Genomic DNA, 25,167 nt, shown 5'->3' on the forward strand with positions numbered 1-25,167 from the left:
GACTTGAGTATAAGTTAGGCAGGGGGTAAGGGTTGGCACAGAGCCACCCCAGACACAGGCTGATGCCCAGCTATTTTCCAAAATATATTTGCAAATGGAGAAAGTGGGTATGGAGAAAGGACACTCTTACCCCTACCCCAGGGTCCCACCCCTCTCCACAACACCCGCTCTCCCGGAGTCCTTATTTCATCTTTTTAAAAAAAGTAAAAACAAAACAAGAAAAGCACTCTGTACAAGGACTGATCTGGCAGCTTTGCTGCTCCCGTCTTCCAGGGCGCAGAGCTAGGTCTCAGGGACAGTCTCTGAATGGGCTGCTCTTGCTTAAGACTCTCCCTTAGAGCCTCCTCCCCTTCAGAGGCCCAGCTTCCCCATGTCCTTCAATGTCAAAGAGCTGGAATAAGTGAGCTGCTCCCTCAGGTGAGGAGACTGGCTGTGGCATCCATGGGACCAAAGAGTTGGCTGGGCAGGGTTCCAACGTCGCTCAAGACTCCGCAGTGTTGTCCCCTCGACCAACCAGGCTGAGCCCCTCTCTGGGACTTGGAGGAGGAAGGTTGGTTCCCAGTGCAGCAGGATGCCCTGGATTCAGGGCCAAGGGCCCATTTCCTGCCTCACCCCAACTCGGGCCAGAAGTCAGGCCTTCCCCACTCCCTGAGGGTTCGGCAGGGCCTCGGCAGACTTGGACTTCTGGTTCACACTGGCACATCCAGGCCCAGGTACTCAGGGTTCTCTGCTGTAGGGGTCCCTTCAAAGGTGCTGGGTGGAGAGCCCCGCTCTGATGGGTCCTGGTCCCAGTAATAGAGGTTGTCAAAGGCTGGACTGAAGGCTGGAGGAGGGTGGGGCTGAGGGGCAGCCCTGCCCCGGGGTACCAAGTACTCAGGGTTCTCCACAGCACTCCCAAAGGCAAAAATGTCTTTGGCAACCCCATTCTTGCCAGGGGAGAGAGTCTTGGGGGACAGAGTCTTGGGCCTTTCCAGAGTGGCACCGGCAGGTCGAGGAGGCGGCAGAGGGCCTTCTAGGGGTGAGGGGGGCTGCGGCCAAACCTCCGGCTGGTTCACGTATTCTGAAAGGGCAAGGGGGGGGTGCCTTGTTAGGGGAAGGAACCCATGAGTCCCCATTGCTACCACTGCCCCCAACACTCCCAACTTCCTCCTGCACTTCCCTCCCAATCTCTCAGGTTGGGCCTGGATTCCATACCAGGCTGGGGGCTGCAGGTCAGGGGGGCAACGTAGCCATCAGTCTCTGCGGGCAGGGGTGCAGTAGGGTCCTCGCTGTACCGCTGTAGAGGGCCGGGGTCCTGTGGGGGAAGGCTCTGCAGCCCCTTGGCTGCCCCCATTCCCAAGTCGCCATCAAACACGTCAGAGCCAGCCCCCTCTGAGGGTGCCCGTGGAGACTTGGGGGGCTCCTCCTCGGAGGGCTCCAGTCCCAGTGTCAGCTCACCACCGCCACTCTGGAGACGAGAGGGGGTTGTGATGGGGTTATTCATGGATCTGGGATGGAGACTCCAAGGGAAGTGACAAGATCACAGGAGATAAACAGGTCACCACTGGGGTTTGAAACAGTCACCGTGGAGAGAAAGAGGTCAAGGGCTGGAAGGCAGTAGGAGTCCTCAGGAATGGTGGGGTCTCCATGAGAGGTGACAGGGGGTGACACGAGAAAGGGACCCTAGTGCGTGGGGGAGGTAAGTACGTCCACCCACCACAGTGTGACCGAGCGCACTGACCCGCGTGGACGAGCTGCGGTGCCTGCGGTGGGCTGGGCCCCCAGCACCTGGGGCAGGGTCGGGGCAGAAGAACCCCTGCTGGGGCACCAGGTACTCCTCAGCATCCACCAGGTCCCCCATGTCATCATCTTCCAGCAGCGAGCGGTAGAAGGTGCTGTCCAGCGGGCTGGCGGGGCCCACGTCTTCATTCTGGGGGGGGAGGGAGACAGCGTGGCAGCCTCTCCTCGGCCTCATGCACAGCCTCCCCGGGAAGGCTCGGGAAGGACAAGGTCTGACAGATCCAGCAAGGGCTGGGCTTGGAGGCCTGGGACCGGGAATCCTCTCCCTTCCCACCCTCTGCGGGTGAATGCTCTTCACTCACAGGCAGGGAGCGAGGGGAAAGGCCCAGTACCTGGATGACCACGAAGCGCTGGGGGTCCCTGGCCATGCGGGAGAATTCGGCCACCAACTCCCGGAACCGTGGTCGACATTCAGAGTCTATCATCCAACCTGGGGGCAGCACAGAGCTCAGCATCTCAGTTCTGGCTGCAGCCTGTGTGCGGCCCAGCCCCACTCCCTCCCTCTCCAGTCTGATCTAGACACCCCCAGTCTCTTGAGCGGGTGGGGTAGAGAAGACTCAGACTCAGGTCCTAAACTAGATCCTCTGAGAATCTCTACTAGTTTCCCCTTTCTATGTTGCATGTAAGTCTCTAACTAGCTGGTCTTCTAGAGCTCCTCTGGCCTGATACTGTAAAAGAGAAGTGAGACCCTTCCAAGGGCTCCTTTAACCATACTAGGGACCCTGCACTTGGTCCCCTCCCAGCTCCCTTGGAGGCCCTTCCACCCAGGACCTCTCATCCCTCCTCCAGGCAGCCGGCACAGCTCAGCCACGCACATTTGACCATGATCATGTAGACGTCAATGGTGCAGATGGGGGGCTGGGGCAGCCGTTCCCCCTTTTCCAGCAGGTCAGGGATCTCCCGGGCTGGGATCCCATCGTAAGGTTTGGCCCCAAAAGTCATCAGTTCCCACACAGTCACACCTGGGGCAGAGAAGGGGGTAGGGTTAGAGGTTGGGGTAGGGGAAGGTAGGAGGGCCCTTTAGTGCACTGAGCCCCAGAGGCTTTACCCAAGAGCCTGGCACCACGGGGGAAAGAAGGGAGGGAGGTACTGCCAAGGGGCAGAAGCCACCCAGCCTTTCCCTAGTCTCAGGGAAGTGCATAGACCCTGGCAGCCCCTTTCTTTCCTCCCACATTCATGCCAAAATGTCTCCATTCATTCTCCCATTGCTTCTCTCTTCCTCCCTCCGGGCCCTCCACCCCCGGGCCATGGATCCTTGTCCACCTCTCCTCCCAACCCTTCTGGCCACACACCGTAGCTCCACACGTCACTCTGGTGGGTGAACCGCCGGCGGAGAATGGACTCCAGCGCCATCCACTTGATGGGCACCTGGGAGAGCGAAGAAGTTCTCAAACTAGGTGTGGAGGGGACATGGCTATTCTTAGAGTTCTCCCAGGGGCCAGACCCCACCCCACCTTGCCTCACTCTGCTCCCTCCTCTAACCTTGCCCCCATCTGCGTGGTACTCGGTCTCGTCGATGTCCAGCAGCCGAGCCAGCCCAAAGTCTGTTATCTTGACATGGTTGGGACTCTTGACCAGCACATTCCGGGCAGCCAGGTCCCTGTGCACCAGCCGAACGTCCTCCAAGTAGCTCATCCCCTGTGATCAGAGGCATCGCTGTGGACCCCACTTTGGCTGTATTCTCCCAAGAAACCTCCCATCCTGGCCCTGCGTGGAGAGAGAGGCTTGCCCTCAAAGACACCGCAGAGCCCAGGTCCTCTAAGCGCGTACCTTGGCGATCTGCACACACCAGTTCAGCAGGTCCTGGGAGCCCAGGCGCCCACGGTGCTCTCGGACGTGGTCTAAGAGGCAGCCATAGGGCATAAGCTGTGTCACCAGCTGCACCGTGGATGTCAGGCAGATGCCCAGAAGGCGGGACACATATGGGGAGCCCACGCCAGCCATCACATATGCTTCCTGGTGGCAAGGTTACACACTGAGAGGGGGTGGGAGACCAGAGCCCCCCAACAACCACACACCCCTCTTGAGGGCCGAGGCATCACTGGGGACCCTCAGTCAATCCAGCCCCATCTGTCACAAACCAGAACCATGGCCCACAGCTAGGAGGTTAAGAGTCGAGGTTTGGATGACCACAACATATTTCCCCAAACCCCAGTGAAGAGAGAGAGACCAGAGCCCAGACCTGCAGTCTGGGGTTCCCTCATGTACTCCCGGCTGGAGAGGGTGGAGGGGCTTACGTCCAAGATTTCTTTGTTGGCTTTGGGAGATGTGTTTTCCCTCAACACTTTAATGGCCACTGGAATCTTCACATTTTCCCCATCAGGGATCCAGATGCCCTGCGCAGAGAGAGGAGGATGTGAGAAGGAAGAGGGCACACCAGATCCAACCTGCAGTCATCCAGAAGGTCCTTACTTGTGTTCCCAATGCCCTCTCCACCATGGGGCCAACCCCACTATTTAAATCCCGCCCTCCTTCCCTTTCTTCAGGTTCCAGCCTCCTAAAACAACACCCCTCCTCCACCCTGGTCTCAGCTCTCCTGGCCACACCCCCACACAGCCGCTGGGACCGCCCACCTCTGGCACCGCCCCCTCGGAACTTTGGCCCCACCCCTGACCTTGTAGACAGTGCCAAAGGCTCCGGATCCAAGCACTTTCACCTTCCTCAGTTCTGTCTCTTTCAGGATCCGCATCTGAGCCTGGTTGGGCATGGCTCCGCTAGGCGTCAGCGGCTCCACCAGCTGGGGTGAGGGGGGTGGTGCGTCAGTGACAGAGGCTGGACCGCAGACCCCAAGTCAACAGGGGGGCCCTCTGACAGCCTCACCTCGGTTTCCTGCAGCAGCCTCCGCATCGTGTACTTGCGGATCTTCTGCCGCCTTCGCTTGATTAGGATGCCGAGGACCAGCCCCACAAGCACGGCCAGCAGAATGCCCACCACAGCGGCAATGATGGACGTCACAGGGCTGAGGGCGGAAGCCAAGGATAGTGTTAGGGAGTGAGGAACAGGCTGGGCCGTGCAGGGATGATGGAGAGGCATTCTTCCAGGAGGGGTGAAGGAGATGCAGGTCACTAGTGTTTGGTAAGTAAGCTGGGGGGCGCCAGGGTGGCTCAAGTCATGGTCTCAGGGTCTTGGGACCAAGCTCCCTGCAGGGCTCCAAGCTCAGTGTCAGGAATCAGCTTGTTCCTCTACCTCTCTCCTGCTCATTCTCTCTCTCAATAAATGAAAATCTTTAAAAAAGGCTGGGGGGGGCTCGGGGGGCCCTGGGTGGCTCAGTGGGTTAAGCCTCTGCCTTCAGCTCAGGTCATGATCTCAGGGTCCTGGGATCAAGCCCTGTATCAGGCTCTCTGCTCAGCAGGAGCCTGCTTCCCTCTCTCTCTCTGCCTGCCTGCCTCTCTGCCTACTTGTGATCTCTCTGTCAAATAAGTAAAAACCTTTAAATAAATAAAAAATAAAAATAAAAAAAGAGGGGGGGGTTGGAAGGACGACCCATGGACTCCATCCTCTCTTTCTCCCTTGGCTCCAACCACCTTGGAGTGGTGGACACTTCTAGCCCTTTTTAACCCCATCTCCAAACTATGTGCCTGCCCATGGCTCTAGCCTAGGACTCTGAAACTTCCTGACAAAGATCACCAGGGAGGGGCGGGGGAAAAAGAAAAAAAAAAAGAAAAAAAAAATCACCAGGGAGCTGGTTAATGTGCCTAAGTCTGGAGCCCCACTCCCCGCAACTCTGACTGTGGTACGGGGCGGGGCCCAGGAATGCACACCCAGTGATTCTGGTGTTTGAGCCAAATTTTTCACCCATAGGTCATGATTTTCCACACCCCCCAGCCTTGGTGCATTCCACTACTTCTGCCTAGACCACCATTTCTCCCTAGGGTCATCGATCCAGCCTCAGCTCATCCTGGGACAGATGAAGCTCCTGGGGGTTGACCCCCGCCATCGCCACGCGTGCCCCCCTCCCTTGCTTGGCCAAAGCCTGGCACACCACAGACCTCTCGTGAACGCTTGTTTCACGGACAAACAATTGCTGAGGACACACTCCGATCTGTTTTTGTCCCCAGAGTCTTTCCCAAAGCTCCCCACTGCCCAGAAATCAAGTCTAACCCTGTGGCCCAGTAGTGAAGGAGGGTCTATGCCCTAACCCAACTCAGACTTCATCCCTTCCTCCCTTCTGTGTGCTCACTCAGTGGCCCACCACACCAGAACCTTCAAACTGAACACTTCCTAGATGTTCCTGGCCCCTCCCCCACCGTGACACCTGGTTGCCTTCTGCCTAATGCAAGTGACCTACCTGCCACTGTTTCAAGGCCTGGCTCAAATGCCACCTCCTCCTTGAAGCCTCCCCCACCCGGTTAAGACTTCATCATCCGCTCCAGGGCAGCTACACTCTCTTCTCAATCTACCTTTTATCCCAGGGGGTTGAATGCTCCCTTTGTCCCTTACGAGACATCTAGCTACTCAAGGGTAAGGAGATAGTGGCGGGGTCTTCGCCATCTTTTCCTGTTCCCCGCCCCCTAGGCATCCTAAGGAGGTCCTCCATCCACTCATTGAAACAAACTGAAAGGGGAATCAACAGTGGGAGACTAGGCTAGGAAAGGACAGGTGTCATGTCAGGAGAACCCCCCCCCCCAACAGCAACAACCACCCAGGGACTGGTAGGGGGTTGAGGGGCAGCATAGGGCATGTCCCGGGGACTGGGCTGACCTGGCTCTCTGCTCGGCGGGGCAGCCCCTCTCGTCCAGATCCGCACAGCTGCAGGAGAGACAGACCCATCAGCCAAGCTGGACACCACCTCCTGGGCTCACTCCAGCCTCCCAACCATCCTAGGATGGCAGTGGCTGGGCTATTAACCATCTGACAAAGGCAGAAACTGGACTCAAGGTCACCAGTGCTGTTCCTACCACCCCACAAGGAGGTTCCTTCTCCGGCCTTGAACTCGAATTTCCTGCTCCCCTCCACCTCCCTGGAATTGGGAGGGTAGGAATTGAGGGGCACCCAAAGGAGCATCAAGTCCAAAAGGACGGCCACTTCTTCTGCAAAAGAATGCCAGGGGAGAAAACTGGCCCAACTTCTGCAGGGGACCGTTTGGCGACACCTAGGAAATCCTGTTTGTGACCCAGTGGTTCCACTTCTTGGGACAGACCCTAAATATAACAACACCTGTACACCAGGGGGCAGGTACAAGATGCTCACCAGTACACGGAGCTCAAGTGTAATAAAATACAACAGAAAGAAAAAGAAAAGAGCGAGCAAGAAAAAGAAAGAAAAAAAAAACAATAAATACTACTACATCTGTGCTGCAGATGTAGTAGTTAAAAAAAAAAAATAGGGGGGGGCGCCTGGGTGGCTCAGTGGGTTAAAGCCTCTGCCTTCGGCTCAGGTCATGATCCCAGGGTCCTGGGATCAAGCCCCACATCGGGCTCTCTGCTCCGCAGGGAGTCTGCTTCTCCCTCTCTCTGCCTGTTGCTCTGCCTACTTGTGATCTCTATCAAATAAATAAATAAAATCTTTTAAAAAAAAATAGGGGGTAGATCTGTGTGCATTCACACGAAAGGACCCCAAGATACATAAACTGGGGGGGAGGACAGGAGGGAAGCGAAGTACAGAACAGTGTATAGAGCATGACCCTGTTTGCATTAACCGATGCGTGCACACAAACCTGACGGTGTAGCAGAGGAACTATACGAAACTGCGGTTCCTTGACCATTTCTGACCTACAAAAACAGCACTCTTACAGGACTCAACCATTATGAATGTAATATATGTTTACGTGAATGTGTAGGGAAAAGCCTGGAAGGATGACAAATTGGAGTGAATCTGATGGTTCTTCCCGGGGGAGTGGAACAAAAGGGCATGTCTGCTTTGCAGTATTTATACTTTTATATTGCTGAACATGTTCAACATAAGGATGTATTCATGGGTCTCTTTAGTAACTAAAGAACTAAATGAAAAATAAAAAATAGAATAGGGTAAATCACCATGTTAGGAAATGGAAAAACATTGCAAGATTCTGTTAAGTAAAAAAAAAAAGCAGGGGCGCCTGGGTGGCTCAATCAGTTAAGCATCTGCCTTCGGCTCACATCATGATCCCAGGGTCCTGGGATCGAGCCCCGCATCGGGCTCCCTGCTCAGCGGAAAGCCTGCTTCTCCCTCTCCCTCTGTCCTTCCTGCATGTGCTCTCTCTCTCAAAAATAAAATAAATAAAAATCTTAAAAAAAAAAAAAAGAAAGCAATTTGCAAACAATATGTATGGTCTATGATCTTATTTTAGTAAAAAATAGTATGTTAGAGTGTGCACAGATAAAAACAGTAAAAGAATAATAATGTATATTAACAGTTTATCTATTATAATAACATGTTAGAATGTGAATAGATAAAAACAACTAAGAGTAATTATATATATTCAAACTCATTTAACATGGTATAATAATAATTATGTTAGCATGTGCACAGGTAAAAACTGGAGAAAAAATATTACAAATTATTAGCAGTGGGGATACAACTGCCAACAACATTCATTTATATTTCATGCTTTCATTAAAAAAACTTTTTTAAAGATTTTATTCATTTATTTGACAGACAGAGATCACAAGTAGGCAGAGAGGCAGGCAGAGAAAGAGGAAGGGAAGCAGGCTCCCTGCTGAGCAGAGAGCCTGATGCGGGGCTCAATCCCAGGACCCCTGGATCGTGACCTGAGCCGAAGGCAGAGGCTTTAACCCACTGAGCCACCCAGGCGTGCCTTATTAAAAAATTTTTAACAGGGGCCCCCGGGTGGCTCAGTCAGTTAAACATCTGCCTTCATGGGTGCTTGGGTGGCTCAGTGGATTAAGCATCTGCCTTCAGCTCAGGTCATGATCCCAGGGTCCTGGGATCGAGCCCCGCATCGGGCTCTCTGCTCAGCGGGGAGCCTGCTTCCCTTCCTCTCTCTGTGCTTGCCTCTCTGCCTGCTTATTATCTGTCAAATAAATAAATAAAATCTTTAAAAAAAAAAAAAGTCTGCCTTCAGCTCAGGTCACAATCCCAGGACCCCGGGATTGAGCCCGGCATCACATTCCTAGATCAGCAGGGATTCTCCTTCTCCCTCTGCCTCTCCCACGTGCTAGTACTCTCCTCTCTCTGTCTCTCTCTCTCTCTCTCAAATGAATAAATAAAATCTTAAAAAAAAAATTTTTTTTTAAGTGTTACTTTGGGGATTAGAAAAGAACAAAACAAACTAAGAGTCTCAGGATAAGCAAAGGCAGAGTTATCCCCCTTTTACAATAAGAGCCCCAGAAAGGCTCCGGGACAAAGTGCTCCTGCCTGCAGAAAGGGCCTCAGACTCACGAGTGGGTGCAGTTGATGGGGCACGGCTGGCACGTGCCCTCCTCATCGGCGAACTTCCAAATGGGCATGAAGGAGAGGTCGGGTTTCACACCACTGGGGCAGCGAGCCACGCAAAAGGGAGTGTCTTTGTAGTGGGCGCAGGCCACACACTGGTCAGCTTCCTGGGAGGGGAGGAAGGATTTGTAGGGGGCTGGCACCAACACCTCCCAGGGCAGCAGGACCTGACCCGTGTGTCCCCTTTACGCTTCCCACTCAACAGCATGCGCTCCTCCCTGCTCAACCCTGCTCCTGGGACAGCCCAGACCTGCTGCAGACCTGCTGGGTCTCCTGCCCCAGGCCCCAGGCTTCAAGCCCATAGGAGAGCCTATTACTAAGATAAAACAGCAAGTAACAGTAACTAATATGTAGCAAATCCTTCTGGTGCTTGAGCAGGGCACCAAGCCCTATTTTAAATTCATGCTTACTACTTTCCAGGGAGGTAATTCCTCAAGTGATACTCATTTTACAAATGAAAAAAACCAAGGCTGGAAGTAGGGCCTGGATTCGAATCCAGGCAGTCTCATGCCTAAGCACAAGGCACAACCACAGCCAAGCACATGGGCCTCCCTGGGCCGCCTACATGGTCCACAGGGTCACGTGGTCTGCCACACAACTCCTGCAGTCCCCAGCGTCCCCAGAGTCCTCAACCCTCCCCTCATCCAGGTCTGAACTCCAAGCCCTCTCCTGGGACAGTTGAGCAGACTTGGCCTTGTTTCCCTCCTGTCCTCGCTTCCCTCCCCACCAGCTCAAGCCCACCGGCAACTCACCGACCCAAAGCAGGTCACTGAGCCGTTCTGCGGCCGACACTCGGAGTGGCATGGGAGACAGTACCTGTCCTTCACATACTCCCGGGGTAGCCTGACAGAGGGGGTGGCTGATGAGGGGGGTGTCTGGAAGGAGCCCCTGTGCCCTCTCCCTGGCCGCCCCCCTGCCCCGCCCCGCATACCCCTGCAGTACTCGGCATTCCTCCACGCACTCCTGGCCCCGAAGGAATTGGCTGCAGTTGACGCACTGGGTGGGCCCCGGACCCCAGCAGTGCCCATGGGCGCACAGCGGGTAGCAGGCCAGGCCCTCGCCCACTGCAGTGAGGAGGAAGGGGTCAGAGGGGACGCTCCAGGGAGGTTCCAGGTCCAAGTGACCCAGGGGAGGAGGCTGGGGGTGGTGGCCGTGACCCGGAGTGGTGGGTATAGGTGTTGGGCAATGCAGGGGAGGGTGAGGGGACACAAAGAGCAGAGGTTCCAGGACCAGAGAGGAAAGGCAGGGACACCAAGGCGGTGTGGCAGGACCCAGCCAGAAGCCATGCCCAGAGGTCAAGCCAGCCAGAGCCGGTCAGGAACGGTGCAGCAGGGACAGGCAATCTGCACGAGCCCGAGATTGCTGCTGCTAGGCTCCCCCCAACCCGCCGGGGCACCCGGGTGGGTACTGGCAGACGGGGGCGCGTGGTGCCAGGCTCCCTATCTTACCACACTCGGCCTCTGGCCGGTTGGCGCTGTGGAGCAGGGCCTGGTGCGGGTTCCGGAAGAGCTGGTCCCAGGGCACCGTGTGTATGAAGCACAGGTGGGCGTTGTGGTGGATGAGGACCAGCCCGCTGCCCAGTTCCCGCAGCGAGCGCAGCCCCAGCGAGCTGATGCCCAGCGCCCGCAGGGTCAGCGAGTAGGCACCGCTGTGGGAGGACGGTTTGGCTGTACCACCAACCCTCCCTCGTCGGCAAGGGCTGCCCTCACCTCCCTCCCGTCTCCAGCACACTAGGCAAACTCCCATGGAAGGTTTACTGCTGGAGTCCCCCCGGGGAACGAGTGCCCACCACAGCCACAGCCTCTCCTTGGGGCCCTGCTTCCCCGGTGCTCACTCATGCAGAACTCGTCCCCGGATGACTCGCAGGTTCTGGAAGACACTGAGGTCAGGCAGGCTGTCTGGCCATGCTGAGATGTACAGGTAACCTGCAGGCACAGGGGGAGGCTAGGGGTGTGGGGACAGGAGGAGGACCCCCAACCCCATCCGAGCAGGATGCTGAGAGGCAAAGCCCACCTGTGATCTCCTCCAAGGCCTCAAACACTCTGAGCTGCTCAGGCTGGAGGGGGGCAGTGTTGGAGGCTGGGTCTCTAGAAGGAGGATTAGGAGAGGAGTCAGCACGGCCAGGAAGCGGGTGGGCATGACCCCCGGAGCTGGCCCAGCCCCCCCTCCCCTTCCCCCTTCCATTAATGACTTCACTTAAACCCTTTGCCCATCAAGCCCGGCTGTTTTCATCCCGAGTTTCAAAGCCCAGGCCCTAGTTTGGCAGGGTCTGTCAAAACAGTATTTATATGCTTTGATCTAGAAATCCTACTTCTAGGAATGTGGCCTAGACAGACATTGGCTCCTGTTCCAGAGACATGTACAGCACAGAACTGTTTGTAAGAGCCAAAACTGAAAACGACCTAAATACCCATCAGGAAATAGGGGAGCTGTTAAATATAAACCCCATCCACCCTGACTAGAGACGAAAACTAACATTTAAGAGCTCTTCAAAAAAAGCACTTAGTATCTGCCAGGTACCGTTCTAACAGCACATGAATATTACTAACTCATTCACACGTTATAACCACCTTGTGAGGGTGGGGCTATCCTTGCCCCCCTTTTACAGATGAGAACATGACGGTACAACAGACAAGTAATATGACCAGACTATGGGAGAGCCAGGTTCCAAACCCAGGCCACCTGGCTCCTCAGCCCCAGCTCTCGCCTGTGCCTGGTCCCCAGGTGTCGAAAGCATGAGGCAGCCCAACACGAAGGGTCATGGCCAACTCTCCAGGACAAGAGGCAGACAAGGCCCATAGTGAGCTCCCACTTTAAGTCAACCTCCTCAACAAAATTACTACAGCTATGTTCCTCTGCGTGTGTCCACAGATGGAGCATTGGTCTAGCAGAACCCACGCAAGCTGTCAGCAGTGGTTTCCTCTGGAACGGGGAACAGAGCTGCAGGAAGGGTTAAAGGGAATTTTTTTTTTCTCCTTTTTTAACACATACTCTTAAGGAGGTCTCATTCAGGGGCGCCTGGGTGGATCAGTGGGTTAAAGCCTCTGCCTTCGGCTCGGGTCATGATTCCCAGGGTCCCGGGATCGAGCCCCGCATCGGGCTCTCTGCTCCGCAAGGAGCCTGCTTCCCCCTCTCTCTCTGCCTGCCTCTCTGCCTACTTGTGATCTCTGTCTGTCAAATAAATAAATAAAATAAAATAAAATAAAAAAAGGAGGTCTCATTCACATGCAATAAAATGCACAATTTTAATGTCCACTTGGAGAAGTTCCGACAAGTGCATTCACTCATGTATCCACGACCCCAACTGATACACGGAATGCTGCCGTTCACCCCAGAAATTTCTCTCGTGTCCCTTTTCCAGGCCCCACCCCCCACCCCGGGGACGACCACTGTTCTGATTTCTATTACCACAGGGCGGTTCTGCGTATTCTAGAGCCTCCCATGAAGGGAATGGTGCCATGGGCCCTCTCTCTTGCCTGGCTTATTTTGCGGGACATAAGGGCCCTGAGGTCTGTCCATGCTGTCAAATCCACCAGTGTCTACTTTGTCTCTTTTTATCACTTGAGAATTCCAGTGTTTAGATATACCACCATCTATTAACTTCTTCACCTTCTGAGAGCCATTTGCATTATTCCCAGCTGGGGGCTATATGAATAAAGCCACTACGAACTCAAGGAGAATTTTACTTTGAATGGCTGGACGGCCCTACAAGTGCATGTTTGCTGAGAAGACGTCATTGATGAGAAAAAAGCCTCCCCCCACCCCGCACCCACCGCCCCCCAGTCCCCACATCCTCTGGCCTCCCACCTCTGTCTCCCAGCATCTCCCAGAGAGAGGCTGCCACTTCCGGGCGCTCAGGATTTGGTGACCGTACTCAGACCCCTGTGCCCGCCCTGCACTTCGCAGATCCTTACCCCTCAAAGCTCTCTGGCAGAAATGCCAGGCTCCCAAAGATCTTCTTGCAGCCTGCAAACTCTTGGATGTTGGCGCTGGTGACCGCCCTCACCTCCCGCAGGTGCTCCATGCCCAGGCCGTAGCACACTGTGGGAAGGGGCAGGGGTGAGGGGGGGGGGCCATCCTGGCCCCCACACGGAGCTTTAGGGCCTCCACCTGCGGGGCCCTGCCCACAGCCTGCACCCCACCCCCCGGCCCTGGGGCCATATACCCCCTCACACACTGACAGGAGATATGGGGGAATGTGTGGGGCCGATCCAGGGAGGGCCAGGACAGAGGGAGTGGAGGGAAAGGACAGGGTCCCAGGAGGGTCTGAAGAGGGTCGGGATAGCAGGCAACGCCGAGCTGGGTGTGCAGAGGGACAGGAAGCGCAGCCTGGCTCAGGGTATGGCCAGCAGTCACCTCGGGCACAGGGCTTGCTGCATTTCTCACACCGCTGCGTTCCGTCCTCAGCCGTCACCTCTTGGTTGTTCAGGGGACAGACCAGGGTGCAGGATCCCACATCCGTTGACAGGTAATTGTCTGAGGAGAGGGAGACCGTGGGTCCGGGTGCCCTGGCCCCTCATGCCACACCATGAGCAATGTCCCCATGCCCACAGAGTAAACAGGACCGACCAATACTGAAATGCCCTTACTATGTGTCTGTGCACTTGACCTTCATTTACACCTCAGAGCAACCCTATGTGATGGACACTGACTCCCCTTTTGTCAAGAGCGAACCAAAGCAGTTTTATGTAAATTACTCGAGGTCTTTGTGCTATTAAGTGGAGAAGCCAGGTCTTGAGCACAGTCCGGCTCTACATTCATTCTGACCTACCACGGGGAGGGCACAACCAGGACCCGAGAGCCCACTCCTGTCACCCATGATGGGAAGAAAGAGGGCCCTACATCCAAGGTCAGTCCCTGAATGCACATCAATAAATAGGGAAGCTGTTAAAAGAAACTCTGACCAATCTAGGCTATTGAATAAAAATCAGCAGTTAGGGAGTGCTCAGTATATGCCAGGCCCTGTTGTAAGAGCTTTACAAATATTAACTTATTCAGGGGTACCGGGGCGGCTCAGTCGGTTAAGCGTCCAACTCTTCATTTATGAGGTCATGATCTCTGGGTCCTGAGATCAGCCCTCATTAGGCTCTGCACTCAATAAGGAGTCTGCTTGAGATTCTCTCCCTCTGCCCCTCCCCCCGCAATCTCTCTCTCTAAAAATAAATAAATGAATCTTTTAAAAATATAACTAGGGGGGCGCCTGGGTGGCTCAGTGGGTTAAGCCGCTGCCTTCGGCTCAGGTCATGATCCCAGGGTCCTGGGATTGAGCCCCGCATCGGGCTCTCTGCTCACCCGGGGGCCTGCTTCCTTCTCTCTCTCTCTCTCTGCCTGCTTGTGATCTCTCTCTGTCAAATAAATAAAAAATATATATATATATAACTAGGGTGCCAGGGTGGCTCAGTGGGTTAAAGCCTCTGCCTTCAGCTCAGGTCATGATCCCAGGGTCCTGGGATTGAGGCCCGCATCAGGCTCTCTGCTCAGCGGGGAGCCTGCTTCCTTTCCTCTCTCTGCCTACTTGTGATCTCTGTGTCAAATAAATAAATAAATAAAAATCTTTAAAAAAAAAAAGTAAGAACTAGGAGCCTGGGTGGCTCAGTGGGTTGGGCCTCTGCCTTTGGCTCTGGTCATGATCTCAGGGTCCTGGGATCAGGCCCCCCATCGGGCTCTCTGCTCAGCAAGGAGCCTGCTTTCCCCTCCCCCTCTTCCTGCCTCTCTGCCTACTTGTGATCTCTCTTGCTGTCAAATAAATAAATAAAAATAAAATCTTTTAAAAAATAATAAAAATATAAGGTTATAACCACCTTACAAGGGTGGGGCTATCATTCCCATTTCACAGATGAGAACACGAAGGTACAGCGGGCAGGACACATGACTAGAATATGGGAGAGCTAGGTTTCAAACCCAGGCAGCCCGGCTCCTCAGCCTGGGCTCTTGGTTGCACCTGAGCTACCATTTACATAAACCAGCAAACCAGCCCCCCTCCAAGCAAAATTACGAAATGACATTTGTCCCTGGCACTCACAGGGACAGGAGGTCACACAGCTGGCTCCAAAGGTGTACCGGCCCTCAGGGTTGGGCATGGATTCGAAGGTGTCTGTGTTGTAGGTGACCAGGGCTGGACAGTGCAGCTCACAAATGCCACTGTGGTTGAAGTGAAGGCAGGCCTGGGGGGGGGGGGCGGGGAGGGGGTGGACAAGAGGGACAGGCAGCTGGTGGTCACTGGGCTGCTCTTCCCTGGTGTTCAAGGGGCGACAGGGCCACAGCCGGTGGGGCGCCTCTTGCCTTGCGCCCACCCTGGGGCCCCATGGGCACGTACCAGGCAGTCTGAGTGCTTGGGGCCCGTGCAGCCAGCCGCACACTGCTCATGGCAGCAGTCCGTGGGTTTCGGGCCCTTGCAGCGGGCACAGCCGCCAGCACAGACGGTTCGCGTCACTGTCAGACAAGGGGCAGGATGAGGCCTGGGCAGTCCCCTGCCGGGCACCAAACCCTCCCTGGCATCATGACCTCCCACTCCAGGGAACACACCGAGGCCTGGTAACTCCCACCCTGCCCCATGTCCCCTTTCCCCCACTCAGCCCCCTGCCCCCCAGATTCTGGGCCTAAGACTCACAGCTCTGACAGTCCCCGGAACTTGCTCCCCAGCAGTAGGGGTCTTTACAAGCTGGAGAACAGGGCTGGCCTAGGGAGAGAAACAGAGAGACAGAGATCAGAAGGTTAAATACACAACAAGGGAAAGACTTGGCAGGAACGAAGGACCTGAGGCACACTCTAAAAGCAGAGGGAGGCAGGACAGAGGGCCACAGAGATGAAGAGACACGGAGAGAATGGGGCAGAAAGAGGAAATGGGCAGGGTTAGCGCAGGGCTCGGGTGGTGGGTGCAAGCCAGGAGTCTGGGGTCTCCGGGCTGCCCAAGAAAGAGTGGAAGTGGCAGGCAGGGAGGGAGGAGCATGGCTTACAGGCCCGAGAGCGGTTGGTGTCTATCAGCGTGAGGGCCAGCTGGTTGTTCTTGTGGAAGATGTCCTTCCACAGGATCGTGTCCTGGTGGCAGAGCTGTGGGTTCCGCTGAATCAAGACTCCGCCCTTCAGGATCTCTGCAGGGTGAGTGATAATTAGCACCTTCCTCTCCTGCCCGCCACCTTCTGCCTTCCAGTGGGGTCCTCCTGGCTTCTTTAGAGGGGAGCAGGGCTCTTAAACTCGCCTCACAGAGAAGACACCAGCATCTTCTAGCTCTACCAGCCCCAACCCCACCCCTGCTCCACATACACATGAACAACCTGAGATCCAGGGAGGGGTGGGCTGTCCATGACCTGGTCCAGGTGTCCACGTCACTCTCTCCTATCCTCCCACCTCTACCCCCTGGGCACACTGCCTCATGGTTAGGAGAGACTCTGGAGCCTGAAAACCAGCCTCATCACTAACTAGCTATGTAACCTTGAGCAAGTCACCCATCCACTGTAAGCCTTTCTGTTTTCTCATCTGTAAAAAGAGCCTAATATTGATGCTTCCTTACAAGATAGCACCAAGATGGGATCCAGTGTACAAAATAACCAGCCACAGAGTCTGAGATACTGTCAGCTCCGAGGCTGCCACATACAGTTACACAGGTTGTTCACTGCATGTGGGTGCTTGGCCAAGAAGTGGAGAAACCCCAGCCTGTATCCTCATTACCAAACTGTGCAGGGTCATACAAGCCGTGACTTCCCAGGAAGAAGGGAAACCTTTTCCTGATCTTCACCAAGGCACCTTCCTTAGCTCTACCTGCATCCATCCTGAAGGGATTCAAGTTCTAATTCACCCACAGCCTCCCATGGCTAGCGGTGGCCCCCGCCAGCTCCCAAATCGAGGAGAAGGTGTTGGTGACAGTGATGACCACCTGTGAGGCTTCGAAGCTGCAGCTCCCGCAGCCCTCCTGGGGCAGCCCCTGCCACAGAGGGGCCCCCCTCAGGGGGATCTCCATTGTCCAGCACGGCCAGGGCATAGTGGTCCTCAAAGAGCTGGGTGCCCCGTACGATTCGGAGCCTCTGCAGCGGGACCTGCCTCACTTGGCTGTGAGCGATGAGCACGTAGCCCTGCACCTCCTGGATATCCTGGGAGGGAAGAGGGTCGCGGGGCTGAGGCAGGCCTGGGCCCTGGAACACTACCAGTCCCCCAGACCCCCTCAGGGTTACCAAGGGCTTGGGATCTGGGGCCAAGCTCCCCTCCACTGAGAAGTCCAGTTCTCTCAGGCATAAAGACCAAGGCCCCTCTCCACCTCCCCAAGTCAGATTCTCGTAGGGTCAAGACGGTGGGTGGAACACTTTTGAACTGAGAGCAAGCGTCCCACCCGCTCTGCATCTCAGCTTCCTCGGCCATGAAAGGAAAAGACCTGCGTGAGAGGATGTCTGTGATTTGATCCCGCATCATGCACATGGCCCCAATCCAGGTCACAGTGGCCACAACCCAGCAGGCTGGTTTCCCCTCTCTCCCCTGTGTATGAGATGCTTTCACACACATTTCCCATTTGATGGTTTCCCAGAGGGCAGTCTATGCCTCTTTCTGCTTCCAAAGCCAAGGGCCAAGACCACACTTGCATAGCTTGTCAGTAGCAGAACAGGTACCTAAAACCCACATCTCCCAGCTGCCCGCTCGCCACTCCAGACAGGGCAGGGACAGTGGCTAGGGCAGGGGGACAGGGCGAAGCGATCATGCTGGCAAGAGAGCAAAAAAATTTAGCACAGAATTGAGTCCATTCCACCCCGAGATGTCCGTGTCCTGCCATGTCACAGAGAGGGAGTCAACCAGTCTTGCAGCAGAAGAGACAGGGGGCAGACATCAGAAAGGACTTCCCAGTTAAGGAACCACAACGAGAGCAGAAACAGACGGCGCCCTCTTCTCCCAGCCACTTATTGGCATAGGGCTCCGCTCAGCTGGAGGCAGGGCCTGGCTGGGTCACCCAGGGGCCTCACCTGCAGGAAGGACAGGCTGGCATTGGCAGGCAGGTAGGTGAGCTCCAGGTTACCCTGCACCACTTGACAGGCCTGGTAGAGGTGGCGGAGCATATCCAGGTGGGTCTCGGGACTGGCTGGGAGCCGCAGCTTCATATCTGTGCCGGTGCACACTGGCGGGAGGGAGGGCATGGGTCAGAGGGCGCTGCCCAGGGGTTTCTGCAGCCTGGCCCCTCCTCCACACCCCCCGCCCCTGAGTCGTGCCATCTCGAAGGTGAGAAAGCACAAGCGAAGGAGCCCTTTCCCATGTCCCTTGCACCTGCAGGAGGCACAACTGCAAAAGAAGGTTTGCAAGTTTGGGAAGAGGAGGGAAATCCAAGGAGAGGCCCCTTCTAACGTGGCCCATCCAGAGGGGGCCCCCACTGTGCCAGGCCTGGGGAGCCTGCCTGCCTGATACAGGGTGTTGGCTGGCAAAGAAAGCCTCCCTTTGTCCCAAAGGCCCGACCCATGGCCAAGGGGTAAAAATCCCCCTAGAGAGGCCATGATGAATCATGCATCTTCGGGGTACCCCCTGCCCCTCTCCCAAGCAAACAAACTCAGGGCACTCTCCGCACCCCATTCCAATACCACCCACATGCCAACCTCTTGGCAAGGGATATCCACCCTCACAATGCCACCCAGGAAGTCGGGTAGAGTCACAGCTGGGGCATGGGGACCCCTAGGGGCCTGGTCACTTGCAGGGACCTCTGGAATTCCCCCAGCCAAAAAAAGGAGTATCAGACCCCCAACAATGGGCATCCGGACCCAGGCCACAGACCTTGGGCCTGGACGATGATGCCTCCTCTGACGGCTCCTGTGCTGGCACTTCACCCTTGCCACCTCCTCAGGGCAAGGCTCCAGAACCAGCTGGCAGAGTCTATGCCACGAAACGCCTGCCGCAAGGGCACTACGTCAGCTCTGCCTACCTGCCCGGTGCCAGCCACCAGCCAAGGGGCATCGAGCCGAACTGCCTCCCCAGCCCCCCTGAGCCCCCCACAGGGTGTCCCTGAGCCCGGAAGGGCCTACGAAGCCCAGGAATCTAGAAGGAAAGCCAACCCTGGTGAGGGGCTACTGTGGACAACCGCTGGCTCTGTGCCTGCCAGCAGGGGGGAGAGTAAAGTGCCCAGTTGAACTCGTTTTTCTGCTCTGGTGAGAAGATGAATCACCTAGCTCGTCTTGCCCAGGAGGGTGTGCCGGGGTTGGGGGCGAGGTGGGCGGAGGGCACCCCCAGAGACACAGCCCACAGGTGCCTGAGCCGCCTCAATTCCTGTGGGCCGCCACCCCACCTCCCCCAGCCTACAGGGGACAGTGGTGGCGGACTCCAAGGTCTGACGGCAGGGCTCCCGCTCTCCTAGCAACGTGGAGCCTGAGCCTGAAGTCCAGTCCTGGGGACCTGGGCGTAACAAAAGATCCCTCTGCCTCCCAAAAGCTGGGAAGAGAGGCTGTTGGGGGCAAGCCCCTGGGGTTCCCGCCTGGGCCTGTGGGCCATGAGCCGACAGTCTACCAGTAAAAGCCAGTGTGGTCTCTTCTCCCACCCCTGGGACAGAGAGGGAAGGAAGCAGAGAAGAAGGAGGAAGGGGAGGGCCCAGAAATAGAACTCAAGGGTCCCTCCCGCCAGACTCCCAAGAGAAACAGGAGCTGGGGATGGCAGAACAGGCCCAAAATAACGCCCGCTGCAAGGACCTCCCGCGGCCTCAGCAGCCTCAGCTGCTCTGTAGGCACAGCTGTCTTTAGGCCCAGACCCCAAAGCTCTGGCCCAAGCCTGCCCAAGCCTGCGACAGGGACAAACAGAGCTGAGGCAGAGGCTGTCTCCACCCCCTGAGGCCCTCTGCCACCTCGAAGGGACACCAGCTGTGGCAACCAGGCAATAGGAAAACATCAACAATGGGAACACCCAGGGCAGCGACATTAACTGAGCACCTACTGTACGCGGGCAGGCCCTCTGGGCGGAGTTTCAAAACGTCCTCCAGAGGCTGGGACTGCAAACTCTATCTCCCAAAGAAAGCTGAGGCAGACAGGGCTAACTCTCCTGAGATCATCAAGCTTGTAAGCCAACAGAGGCAGGATCTGAACTTGAGTCTGACTTTAGATCCTACATTTTCACTGGACACGGACAAATTCCCCCCCAACGCCCGGTGCAAAGGGAAAGACACACCAATTCAGTTGATGCCACTGATAAACACGATAGGCTCTGGGCAGGGAAGGGGGGCTGAGCTGAGTAGAGGACCAAAGAGTGGTAGCCCCGCCCCACTAGTGAGTTTGTTTGTGGCTGATTTGAGTCTAAGATTCTTTAAGTATTTGCAACAGGTGGCAAAATTGGTACAGAGACCTACTCTCTTCCAGGGAGCTAGAGGCTGGCAGGCAAATTCCCCCACCAAGTTGACATGAAGCCAAGAAGGGCCTCTTGTCACCTCCCCTACCTCTCTGACTCCTTCCCCTTCACCAGGAAGCTCAGCCCCTCCCACCACTCCCCTTCTCCTCACCAATCTCCTCCTCTCCAGTCCTCACCAGTCCCCCATATCCACCCAGCCTCCACTGACCTTCCGGAGGAGGGGGTGGGAAGTCCTGTTCTACAGAGGGGCTCTGTGTCTCCAGGACACCTGACCTTCAGGAGCCCCAATCTCCAGCTCTCTGGTGCAGCACAATGAGGCAGGACCAGCCCAACACCAGATAAGAGTTTGTTGGATGACGACGGATGGATGGAGGGATGGATGGATGGATGGAGGGATGGGTGGAAGGAAGGAAGGAAGGAATCCAATCAAGAACTTCCAAACCAAAAGATCAGTTGAAGCAGTGGTGCCCATCCCTCTGCTCAAAGGCTGTTCAGGATCTTTCATATCCCCTCCGGCTGGACCTCAGTGTCAAGGTTCGGTCCACACTGCGGGAATGCTCTCAAGAGGGTTCTTTCCTCCCCACCACACTTCAGCCCCAGATGCTTCTTTTGCTCACCAGCAAGAGATACTTCCTTTGGTCTCCATGTCACTACCTGCACCCTCAAAGCTCACCTCCCCCAGACCCAAAGGGTAAGAGCACATGTGGGTAAGATGCCCAGAACTCACCCACCACACACACGTGGTGTATCAAGGCCAATATCAGATGAGGGCCTGGGCTCAGGGTCATTAAACCAGAACCCTAGCTGGGCTGCTTGTGTGTGACCCTGAGCAAGTCCCTGGACCTCTGCAGCAGAGTCCACATCAGGTTCATCTCTAGGCCTAGCAGTGCCTATGACTTTGCAGGCACTCTCAATGAATGTTTAGTGACCTGAACTTGGCTGTAAGGATGGCATAATAAAACAATAACAACTCTTACTCTCCGCAGAGAAGTTAAATGAGAGTTAAATGAGATAATGAATCAAAAAGCAGTCTGTAAACACAACAAGGCTTTGTAAACAGAACTGAGACAACACAAACATTGGCTATCATAATTCTCCCACTCCTGGAGAGCACACACCCCTCGTGCCCAGGGGTGGGGAAGAAAGGTGGCCCCAGCCAGTGATGGAGACAATGTGGTGGTGGTGGGGATCTCTTTCCAGATCACTTCAGCACCCGGGGGTAGGCACAACTACTTGGGCCCTCCTCCAGCACCCCCCCAACTCTAGCCCCCTACTTGTTTCTCATGCTTCCACTCCAGCTGTCCCATACCCTGCAGGCCCCCCTGGCTTCTGCCCTGTCCCTGCTCTCAGCCCCTTACCATGCCTGGGGGCGCGCGAGAGGAAGGCAGGCATGGGCAGGACAGGGAGGGAGAGGACCCCGGTGGGGCCCAGCTAACTCCCCTTTCTATAGCCTAGATAAAGGAGGTCATTTGCCAGAATTACAGAGTAGCACCTTTACCCCAGTCTGGCTACCCAGCGGCCCCTGAGGCTTTACTCACCCCATTCCTGTGGAATAGGATAAAACTTCACCCAACTCTTTTTTTTTTTTTTTAAGATTTTATTCATTTATTTGACAGAGAGAGAGAAACCACAAGTAGGCAGAGAGGCAGGCAGAGAGAGAGGAAGGGAAGCAGGCTCCCTGCCAAGCAGGGAACCCGATGCGGGGCTCGATCCCACGACCCTGGGATCATGACCCGATCCCACTTAACCCACTGAGCCACTCAGGCACCCCAAAACTTCACCCTACTCTTAATGCTTCCTCGTTAGACATTATTATTGGGTCTAGACATGTCTGGGTCTCTCGGAAGCCATGGATAAGTCACTTCACTTTTTTTGAACTGTGTGTACCTACTTCATGGGATTGTTGCAGAGATGAAATGAAACCATCCGTGGAAAAGAACCTGGCACATAGATAGCACACTGCACTTTTTCTTTTTCTTTCTTTTTTTTTTTTTTTTCATTTAAGGCAAGAGAAGTTCATATAGCAGGAGTATGGGTAATTCCAAACCAAGAGAAAATAAAAGGTGCTTTTGTATTTGACTGCCCTGTGTTTTCCCTTTTTCCATTTTCCATTTCATTCTAGCATTTCATTGTTTTTTTCTTCTCCTTGAATATTAAAATGTAGTTACTTTCCCCAAGTATGGTAAAAAGGAAGTTGTTGGAAGAATCATTTGGGAATTAAAAATACAAGCTCTGCAAGATAAGAAGTATGTGTTTACTACACTTGACAAAACTTTGACCTCTAAGGATGGATCCTACGGGCACCTGGATGGCTCAGTCAGTCAAGTGCCTGACTCTTGATTTCGGCTCAGGTCATGATCTCAGGGTTGTTAGACTGAGACCTCACGGCGGGGGGGGGGGGGGTGTCACACTCAGCGGGGCGTCTGCTTGAGTCTCTCTCTCTCTCTCCCTCTGCCCCTCTCTCTCCCCCCACTTTCTCAGGAATAAATAAATATTTAGGAATGGATCCTGGCAAAATCCTGCCCCTCCAGTCCTCTCCATCTCCTTTCCTTCAAATGTATGCCCTGTTGCCATACAACAGGGACACTGGAGGCAGCTGGGCACAGCGCTGCTGCCGCCACCATTTTCTGCCCGACACGCCCAACATCTGTCTTTGTACCCAGCAGCGCAGACGGAGGGGTGAGATCGACCTGAGGAGGCCCCAGTCGTCTGTGGGAGAACCGAGCCCTCAGATCGGCAGCAACCCAGGCCACCCCCATGTGCTCAACGCACAGGCCCAGGGGAGGGAGGCAGCAGCTCCGTCTGACCCCACAGCCCTGCCTCACCCATCCCAGCAGAAGGTCAGGGCTGAGGGCACCCGCCTGGGAAACAGGGAGAAGGACGGGCTCCCAGGAAAGCCGAGCCTCCTTCCTGGGAGAGGTGTGGGGCCACCTCCCCTTGTTTACAGCAGATCTGGCCCAGCACCTTGAGGGAGTTCCTCCTGAGGGCAGAGTTCAGCTAAGTCCCCAAGCCAGCAGGGAGACTACTGTTTGGCAACACAAAAGCCCAGACACACAAACACACAGGCCACACAACTCAGGAACACCCAGGGACAAAACCCCTCTGATAACCCAGCAGTGCTCAGCGCCCAGGGGCAACACACACACAGGATGACACCCACCCCTTCTCCAGACTCCCTGACCAATGGAGACCACCCACCACTCCCAGAACACTCTGATTTTGTCTGCCCGCTGCAACCCAGGGATGCAGGGAGCAGTCTCCACCATTGTTCAAGGTTGACGGATACAGGGACTTCCAATTCGTGCTTGTGGCTCACACTGTCCGGGATCCAGTCTTGGACCGACCACTTCCTTGATGCTATTTAACCTCTTTAAGCCCGGGTTTTCAACTGGAAACCGGAATTCTAGCAGGTCTCCTCTTGTAGGGTCGGTGTGACGATTTAAAGGAAGGAATGCACGCCAACCGCCATGCACCACGCCTGGCATAAAGTGTCTTTCCAGCCCACCTCAGCTTTACCTGTCAGTGCATCCAGAGGGACAAAGTGGGGCAAAACCCACACAGCCCCCACCACCAACCTTCCCCACACGCAGCATGAAGGACGACCCTGCGCGGGGCTTACCCGCGTCTGGCTGGATTTCTTCAACTTTCCTTCTCCACCCCACCCCCCACAACTGCCCAGGAATCCCTCGCTTGGAACTCTGGCCCTCTTGTGCCCCAGACCAGGAAACCCACCACCACCCGTCCGTGGTCCATGCTCTCCAAAAGTCACAAAGCGCACAGTCCCCGAGCTGGCCTTAAAGAAACTCGCTCCAAACAAACGTCTCGTCTCCCCCTCCCCCCACCTCAGACTCCAGCGTGAGGCAACCCTGCAGTCGGACCGGCCACCCTCTCCCCGGCCCGGCTCTGGCCGGACAGGTTGTTTTCCCCACCACCACCGCCCCCCTCCACACCCCGATCCTGCCTGAAGCTGGAGCAACTAAACCCTACCCGCTGCGGGCAGGGGGCGGGGGACCGGGAGGGGGCAGGGGGAGGGGCAGCTACAGGGACCCCCGAGGAATCCAGCCCAGTCCAGTCTGGAGGCGGAGGCTGCCAACTGGAAAGGCTTTGAGAAAGTTGGAAGGGGCTCCAGAAAGGGGAAAAACACACACACACATGCCCCATGCAGTACCACCCTTTGAGGGCAAACTTTCTGAACAATTTCAGTGAACTTTTCTGACAAGTTCCCAGAGCCTTGGCGGAGTCTGGAAAGCACCAGTCTCCGGACCAGGACGCCCCTAGGGCGTCCTCGCCCCCTGCCCCACCTTCCCGGGGGCCCCCCTCCCCGCCCCGGCCGGCTGCCCGCCGCGCCGGGACCGTCCGAAACCGCCGATCGGAGAGATCGCGTGGTCCCCCCCTGCCCCCCGCCTGCCCGGAGACTTCGGCGTGGAGCCCCGGGCTGCAGGGTCGCGTCTCCGCTCCGCGCCCTCCCCTCACCAGACCCACCTTGGGTGCCCACGGCTCCGGAGGGCAGGAGGGCGAGCAGGAGCCCCCAGCGGCACCAGGCCGCCAGCTCCATGGTGCTCACTGCGGCTCCGGCCCCATGGCTCGGGCTGGACCGGGCGGCGAAGGGCCGGGCGGCTGCTTGGGGTCTCTGCTCGGCTCCCGGGGCTCGACGCAGGGCACTCTCAGCTCCACAACTTCATTCTTGTACTTCCTCAAGGCAGCCCTCCTCCTCCACCT

At 55.9% G+C, this 25,167-nt stretch overlaps 1 protein-coding gene across 1 annotated transcript; it reads right to left on the reverse strand.

Annotated features, from left to right (window-relative positions):
- Nucleotides 1–71: 71 nt before the first annotated feature.
- ERBB2 (erb-b2 receptor tyrosine kinase 2) lies at nucleotides 72–25,167 on the reverse strand. The gene is made up of 27 exons (XM_044248073.1): nucleotides 24,931–25,167; nucleotides 18,099–18,250; nucleotides 17,027–17,240; nucleotides 16,110–16,244; nucleotides 15,764–15,832; nucleotides 15,470–15,585; nucleotides 15,176–15,317; nucleotides 13,510–13,629; nucleotides 13,068–13,194; nucleotides 11,167–11,240; nucleotides 10,988–11,078; nucleotides 10,602–10,801; nucleotides 10,085–10,217; nucleotides 9,906–9,996; nucleotides 9,100–9,260; nucleotides 6,481–6,528; nucleotides 4,600–4,738; nucleotides 4,394–4,516; nucleotides 4,017–4,115; nucleotides 3,550–3,735; nucleotides 3,262–3,417; nucleotides 3,072–3,147; nucleotides 2,595–2,741; nucleotides 2,112–2,209; nucleotides 1,721–1,909; nucleotides 1,195–1,447; nucleotides 72–1,060 (listed from the first exon to the last, which is right to left on the reverse strand). Exons 1-27 carry the CDS (start codon nucleotides 25,001–25,003, stop codon nucleotides 690–692), a joined length of 3,783 nt encoding a protein of 1,260 aa, XP_044104008.1. The 5' UTR covers nucleotides 25,004–25,167; the 3' UTR covers nucleotides 72–689.

This window comes from Neovison vison, chromosome 5 (assembly GCF_020171115.1).
Source record: "Neovison vison isolate M4711 chromosome 5, ASM_NN_V1, whole genome shotgun sequence".
In the NCBI taxonomy this organism is placed as follows: domain Eukaryota; kingdom Metazoa; phylum Chordata; class Mammalia; order Carnivora; family Mustelidae; genus Neogale; species Neogale vison.